An 8,339-nucleotide genomic window follows, 5' to 3' on the forward strand; every position below is an offset into this window, starting at 1 on the left:
AGCACCACAGATAACCTCAAATACACAAGACGCCTCCTTCCACTCCCTCTCTAAACTCTCATGGATAAATAAATCATCCACTGGATGCAAGAGAGCCGGTCGGCCGAGCGGACAGCACGCTGGACTTGTGATTCTGTGGTCCCGGGTTCGATCCCGGGCGCCGGAGAGAAACAATGAGCAAAGTTTCTTTCACCGTTTGCCCCTGTTACCTAGCAATAAAATAGGTACCTGGGTGTTAGTCAGCTGTCACGGGCTGCTTCCTGGGGGGTGGAGGCCTGGTCGAGGACCGGGCCGCGGGGACACTAAAAAGCCCCGAAATCATCTCAAGATAACCTCAAGATAACCTAACTTATCATCGACAAAGGAGTAATGAAAAACTGTTAGCATGTATACTTATACATTTCCTGACACCAATGAGTGCAAAATTCGCAATAAAATAATAACATTCGCAACATAATGACTGACAAGAAGAGCTGAGGTGTGCAGCAGCAGCAGCAGCAGCAGCAGCAGCAGCAGCAGCAGCAGCAGCAGCAGCAGCAGCAGCAACCTTCACTACACAAACACTCTCGTTACTTTACTGACCTTAACGAGTCGAGTCGCTTCGTTACTCTCGTCATCAGAGCAACAACTTTAAATAGTCACAAAGACATCAAACATCACATATATATAAACACAATAAATGAGGCACAGTCTCATTATAGTCACTAAATGTGGCACAGTCTCATTATAGTCACTAAATGTGGCACAGTCTCATTATAGTCACTAAATGTGGCACAGTCTCATTATAGTCACTAAATGTGGCACAGTCTCATTATAGTCACTAAATGTGGCACAGTCTCATTATAGTCACTAAATGTGGCACAGTCTCATTATAGTCACTAAATGTGGCACAGTCTCATTATAGTCACTAAATGTGGCACAGTCTCATTATAGTCACTAAATGAGGCACAGTCTCATTATAGTCACTAAATGTGGCACAGTCTCATTATAGTCACTAAATGTGGCACAGTCTCATTATAGTCACTAAATGTGGCACAGTCTCATTATAGTCACTAAATGTGGCACAGTCTCATTATAGTCACTAAATGTGGCACAGTCTCATTATAGTCACTAAATGTGGCACAGTCTCATTATAGTCACTAAATGTGGCACAGTCTCATTATAGTCACTAAATGTGGCACAGTCTCATTATAGTCACTAAATGTGGCATAGTCTCATTATAGTCACTAAATGTGGCACAGTCTCATTATAGTCACTAAATGTGGCATAGTCTCATTATAGTCACTAAATGTGGCACAGTCTCCACTAAATGTGGCACAGTTATTGTAATTACTAAATGTGGCACAGTCATTGTAATTACTAAATGTGGCACAGTCATTGTAATTACTAAGTGTGGCACAGTTATTGTAATTACTAAAAGTGGCACAGTCATTGTAATTACTAAATGTGGCACAGTTATTGTAATTACTAAATGTGGCACAGTCATTGTAATTATTAAATGTGGCACAGTCATTGTAATTACTAAATGTGGCACAGTCATTGTAATTACTAAATGTGGCACAGTCATTGTAATTACTAAATGTGGCACAGTCATTATAATTATTAAATGTGGCACAGTCATTGTAATTACTAAATGTGGCACAGTCATTGTAATTACTAAATGTGGCACAGTCATTGTAATTACTAAATGTGGCACAATCATTATAATTACTAAATGTGGCACAGTCATTGTAATTACTAAATGTGGCACAGTCATTGTAATTACTAAATGTGGCACAGTCATTGTAATTACTAAATGTGGCACAGTCATTGTAATTACTAAATGTGGCACAATCATTGTAATTACTAAATATGGCACAGTCATTATAATTACTAAATGTGGCACAGTCATTGTAATTACTAAATGTGGCACAGTCATTGTAATTACTAAATGTGGCACAATCATTGTAATTACTAAATGTGGCACATTCATTATAATTACTAAATGTGGCACAGTCATTGTAATTACTAAATGTGGCACAATTATTGTAATTACTAAATGTGGCACAATCATTATAATTACTAAATGTGGCACAGTCATTATAATTACTAAATGTGGCACAGTCATTATAATTACTAAATGTGGCACAGTCATTGTAATTACTAAATGTGGCACAATCAATGTAATTACTAAATGTGGCACAGTCATTATAATTACTAAATGTGGCACAGTCATTATAATTACTAAATGTGGCATAGTCTCGTTATGACGATCGTTCCTCAAAGCTGTCTCTCGGTAGCTAGTTTATTCTCTAGTTATCCATCATGAACTCACAGGAACTAACATGTGCACTTTGCACGATACTAAGCTGCAAACTCTAGGCACTTTTCCCACCCTAATCACCAGTTCACTAACCGACATCTGTAACAATCCCTCACTGAGGAATCCTCAGCCTCTTCACTGTTAACACCACATAAATATTCAGTGTACACAAGAGTCTCTCGTGTCAAGGTTTATGTGGTCTCTCTCTGGCGTGGTGCCGTCTTGTGGTAATTACTTACTCGCCTCAAAGTCTAGTGCAACTTCTCGCTCATTGTGTAGCTGTTGGGGTAGAGGCTGAGAGGGCAGCGGTGAGGCGTGTGTACCTTGGTGTACCTTGGTGTACCCTGGCGTACCCCCTTGAATGATTAACCGTATAATGTCATTTGATATTGTATGTTCTGTGGCCTAAACTTGGCATAGATAAAGAGTTGATCACATAACCAGAATGCACTCGACCAGGGGTTGAATGAGTTCATACTCTGCCATGCTTTTGTAGAGTGGTGGTACAGTGGTACAGCACTCAGCTTTGTGGTGTAGTGGTACAGCGGTACTCTTCCCTTCAATCTTGGCCCCCTTGACAAAACTAATCGCTCTATAATTTTTGTTTTTTAATATGCATGAATAAGAAACAGTTTATGCCTTGTAATATGCCTTTTTCTTCGTATGCCTCGACACACTGGAGATATATGTTGACCAGACCACATACTAGAAGGTGAAGGGACGACGACGTTTCCGTCCGTCCTGGACCATTCTCAAGTAGATTGTCAATCGACTTAAGAATGGTCCAGGACGGACCGATGACAATCGACTTAAGAATGGTCCAGGACGGACAGAAACGTCGTCGTCCCTTCACCTTCTAGTGTGTGGTCTGGTCAACATACTTTAGCCACGTTATTGTGACTCATCGCCTGCACTGGAGATATATCCCGGCTCACCTCCACCGAACTACAGTACCGAGAATTTTTTGTGCAAACTTTACCCAAACCAGCAAAAAAATATTCTGCCTAAGTGTTAACCTCTGGAGCACGCAAGTCCATCAGACGCTCGTCACCACTGTGACTATGAGGGTATAATTTTCCGCAGCGTCGTCAAGTGCATGCAACACCACCAGTCCCAATGGCGGTCGCTATACAGGCTGTCAATTTGACAGTAATTATATGCGAGAGGAGCCGGCGAGGTTGGTGGAGAAGGGGAGAGTGCACGCCACTAATCTCTGGACCAGCATACAGGTTCCTCGCCTCACACGCCGCTAGGCGGGGCTCAGGGGCCAGATTCACGAAAGAACTTACGCAAGCACTTACGAACGTGTACATCTTTCCTCAATCTTTGACGGCTTTCGTTACATTTATTAAACAGTTTACAAGCAGGAAAACTTGCCAATCAACTGTTGTTATTGTTATAAACAGCCTCCTGGTGCTTCGGAGCACATTAACTGTTTAATAATTGTAAACAAAGCCGCCAAAGATTGAGAAAAGATGGAGAGGTTCGTAAGTGCTTGCGTAACTGCTTCGTGAATCTGGCCCCAGATGCCTGGAACGCTGTTCTAGGAGAATGACTGGGGGTGTAAGCCCCCCCCCCCCCCCCGAGTCATTCTCTAAATTATGTTATTTAGTGCTAAAAGGCTAATAATGGGTCTCGACACGCAGGGGCAGTACCCAATAATTCACCAGAATTAAGTACAGGGATGTACTAAGGGAACTGACTAAAAAGCCTTTTATTAGTAATAGCTTTATTCAGTAAACGTACCAATACACAGGGAACTTGACTACGTTAATCAAAGTCAACAAATCTATAGAAAGCCATCCACAGCAGGAAGTGTTGCCGCCGCCCTGGTGTGTGAGAAGTGCCCCAACTTGCAGGGTCCAATGTTAACTATCTCAACACTTGCTGAATACCGACATTATATGCATACGTCACTTGTAGCGCCACAGGGACAGTGACTACATTTCCAACAGGTCACTCTAGTATTACACAACAACATGAAATGCCCACACAACAATGGGACAAAAATGCCCACACAACAATGGGACAAAAATGCACACACAACAATGGGACAAAAATGCACATACAACAATGGGACAAAAATGCACATACAACAATGGGACAAAAATGCACATACAACAATGGGACAAAAATGCACATACAACAATGGTATAAAAATGCACATACAACAATGGGACAAAAATGCACATACAACAATGGTATAAAAATGCACATACAACAATGGGACAAAAATGCACATACAACAATGGGACAAAATGCCCACACAACAATGGGACAAAAATGCCCACACAACAATGGGACAAAAATGCACACACAACAATGGGACAAAATGCCCACACAACAATGGGACAAAAATGCACATACAACAATGGGACAAAAATGCCCACACAACAATGGGACAAAAATGCCCACACAACAATGGGACAAAAATGCCCACACAACAATGGGACAAAAATGCCCACACAACAATGGGACAAAAATGCCCACACAACAATGGGACAAAAATGCCCACACAACAATGGGACAAAAATGCACAGTAACAAACCTCAGTAATCAACAGGACGCTAATTAACACAAGACACTGAGGCAATAATCACTGAATGAAAGGGAACTATCAGGGAGAAAGCGTCAAGCCATTACGAATATATAGCACTGGGAAGGGGTCAGGATAAAAGATCTGGGATAGGACGGTGGGGTAGGAATGGTGCCCAACCGCTTGTGGACGGTCGGGGATTGAACGCCGACCTGCATGAAGCTCTACCGTCGCTCTACCGTCCAGCCCAAGTGGCTGGTGGTAGGACACGGGACAGGACGTGCATCTAGCCCAAGTGGAAGGCTGCAGGTCACTGAGACAACATTAACTGAAGAAACACAGTCACCAAGGCGCTAAGATTTGCTGTGAAGGTTAATACTCTTACCCCTAGACACTCGGAGCCTCTCATTTATATCAATATAAATTAATATTGTTATATATCAGCATATTGTGCATATTTAGGCATTGGTTAGCTTAGGTGTTTTGGTTCTGTTGGCGATTATTTGTATTTGTAGTGCGTGGGTGAAGCATTTACAGCGTTGTGGTTCGAACACAAGTCGTCAGCGAAGCACTTGTTCGAGGAGTGTTCGAACGTACACACGGCTCAGTTGGGTGTATGTTCGTGTACGTAGGAGTCGTGTGTAAATTCAGAAAAAGGAGGAAATTCGACACTGGTTCGAGGCTCCAGGTGGCAGCCTCGGGATCCTTGTGGGTGCTGTAGTACTCCAAGTTGCAATTCTTTTGACCATGTCGTGGTGTAGTCAACTATAGCGCGCATCTGGGAACACCCAGCGCATGGGTTCGAACCCTCATCATGACTCCTGTGGATTTGTTTTGAACGTTGTGAGGCGGGACCCACAAGCTGTAGCTCAATCCTCAAGCACAATTAGAGGAGTGAACTCTCACAGACACAGGGCATGATAGGCAAGACAAGGGAGACATGACCCTGTGAAAGTACTCGTGTACTCCCAGTCACCTGGCTTTCTCTTAACACTTTCACCAGACTCTCCCGTCCATTACACGCGCGCGCGCACACACACACACACACACACACACACACACACACACACACACACACACACACACACACACACACCATCACAGGCACCATGACGATGGGAGGACCAAGAGTAGTAGTAGCAGTGATATATAACCCACCACCAAATGAAAGACGACCCAGGCAAGAGTATGACAGAAACAACATGGCAGTTAACACTATAATTGAGAGAGCAGCTGCTGCTGCCTGTAGAAACCGATCCCACCTGCTCATCATGGAGGACTTTAATCACGGAAGGATAGACTGGGAAAACAGGGAACCACATGGAGGTGAGGAAACATGGAGGGCGAAACTGCTGGAGGTGACGACTAGAAACTTTTTAAGTCAGCATGTCAAGGGTCCCACGAGAATGAGAGGCAATGATGAACCAGCAAAACTCGCCCTAGTATTCACTCTGAACGATTCAGACATAAGGGAAATCGGTCTTGAAGCCCCCGTGGGTATGAGTGATCACAGTGTACTGTTGTTTGAATATCTGGTCGAAGAAGGGTTAATGTACTCAAGGAAGGAACCAGAAAGCAAGAGGCCGGCATTCCGGAAGGGAAACTATGAGGAGATGAGAAAATTCCTAACTGAAATAGCTTGGAAAACAGAGCTCAGAGAAAAGACGGTTCAAGACATGATGGACTACATCACACAGAAGTGTAAGGAGGCAGCAGACAAGTTCGTCCCAGTCCAAAAGGAAAAACATTAAATGGAGATGAGAAACCCATGGTTTAATCAGAGTTACAAGCTAGCAAAGCAGCTAAGTAAAAGGGCGTGGAGAAACAATAGAAACAACAGAACACTAGAGAGCAGAGAAAGATACCAGAGTGCCAGGAATGAATACGTCAGGGTGAGAAGAGAGGTAGAGAGGCAATATGAAAATGACATAGCGAGCAAGGCAAAGACTCAACCCAAACTGCTGCATAGCCGCATCAGGAGGAAAGCAACAGTGAAGGAACAGGTAATGAAACTGAGGATAGGAGCAGAAAGATTCATTACAAAGGACAAGGAAGTGTGCGAGGAACTCGATAAGAAATTCCAAGAAGTCTTCACCTCAGAGCAAGGAGAAGTACCAGAGATAAGAGAAGGAACATCAAACCAGACACCACTAGAGGAGTTTGTGATTACCAGTGGGGAGGTGAGGAAGTATCTGCTAGATTTGGACGTGACAAAGGCTTTAGCCCCGGATGGAATCTCACCATGGATTCTAAAGGAAGGAGCAGAGGCTCTGTGCCTACCACTCTCCATGGTGTACAACAAGTCACTGGTAACAGGTGAACTGCCAAAAATTTAGAAGACGGGCAATATAGTCCCAATATACAAGAAGGGTGATAGGCAGGAGGCACTGAACTACAAGCCAGTGTCCCTAACTTGCATTCCATGTAAGATGATGTTAAAGATTGTGCAAAAAAAAAGCTAGCGGAACATCTGGAACGGAAGAACTTTGTAAAACAACTTCAACATGGGTTCAGAGATGGCAAATCATGCCTAACAGGATTAATTGAGTTCTATGACCAGGCAACAAAAATCAGGCAAGAAAGAGTTGACTGACTGGGCTGACTGCATATTTCTGGACTGCCAGAAAGCTTTTGACACAGTACCACGTAAGAGAATAGTGCACAAACTGGAGATGCAGGCAGGAGTAAAAGGGAAGGTACTCCACTGGATAAGAGAGTACCTAAGCAACAGAACACAGCCAGTCCGTGGACCTATACTGTTTCTGATATACGTAAATGATCTACCAGTAGGAATTGACTCGTTCCTCTCAATGTTTGCTGATATTGTAAAAATTATGAGGAGGATCAGGACAGAGGAAGATAGTATGAGGCTACAAGATGTCCTAGACAAACCGAAGGAATGGTCCGACAAATGGCTACTAAAGTTCAACAGAAGGAAATGTAAGGTAATGAAACTAGGAGGAGGAACTAGGAGGCCAGTCACTGGATACCGAATGGGAGATGAAGTCCTTCACGGAACGGACAGAGAGAAAGATCTGGGAGTTGATATCACGCCAAACCTGTCTCCTGAAGCCCACATCAAAAGAATAACATCAGCGGCCTATGCGAGGCTGGCTAACATCAGAACTGCTTTCAGAAACCTGTGTAAGGAATCCTTTAGAACCTTGTATACCACATATGTAAGGCCAATCATGGAGTATGCGGCCCCAGCATGGAGCCCATATCTAGTCAAGCACAAGACGAAGCTGGAAAAAGTTCAGAGGTATGCCACTAGGCTAGTCCCAGAACTAAGAGGCATGAGTTATGAGGACAGACTACGTGAACTGCACCTCACGTCGCTGGAAAACAGAAGAGCTAGGGGAGACATGATCACCACATACAAAATTCTCAGGGGAATTGACAAAGATGGATTATTTAACACGGGTGGCACACGAACAAGGGGACACAGGTGGAAGCTGAGTACCCAAATGAGCCACAGAGACATTAGAAAGAACATTTTCA

The 8,339-nt window shown here is 43.5% G+C and overlaps 2 protein-coding genes across 3 annotated transcripts in view; one reads left to right on the forward strand and one right to left on the reverse strand.

The window, feature by feature from the left end:
• LOC123754361 (ADAMTS-like protein 5) overlaps positions 1-8,339 on the reverse strand; it is a 116,108-nt gene that overhangs the window by 76,282 nt on the left and 31,487 nt on the right. The window lies entirely within an intron of this gene.
• Positions 7,391-8,339, forward strand: part of LOC123754565 (uncharacterized) — a 3,708-nt gene continuing 2,759 nt past the window's right edge. Inside the window, exon 1 of the mRNA XM_069326765.1 lies at positions 7,391-7,534. Within this exon, the coding sequence (XP_069182866.1) occupies positions 7,391-7,534 (144 nt within the window). The remainder of the gene's footprint in view (positions 7,535-8,339) is intronic.

The sequence above is a fragment of the Procambarus clarkii genome, chromosome 18, assembly GCF_040958095.1.
Source record: "Procambarus clarkii isolate CNS0578487 chromosome 18, FALCON_Pclarkii_2.0, whole genome shotgun sequence".
Taxonomy (NCBI): Eukaryota; Metazoa; Arthropoda; class Malacostraca; order Decapoda; family Cambaridae; genus Procambarus; species Procambarus clarkii.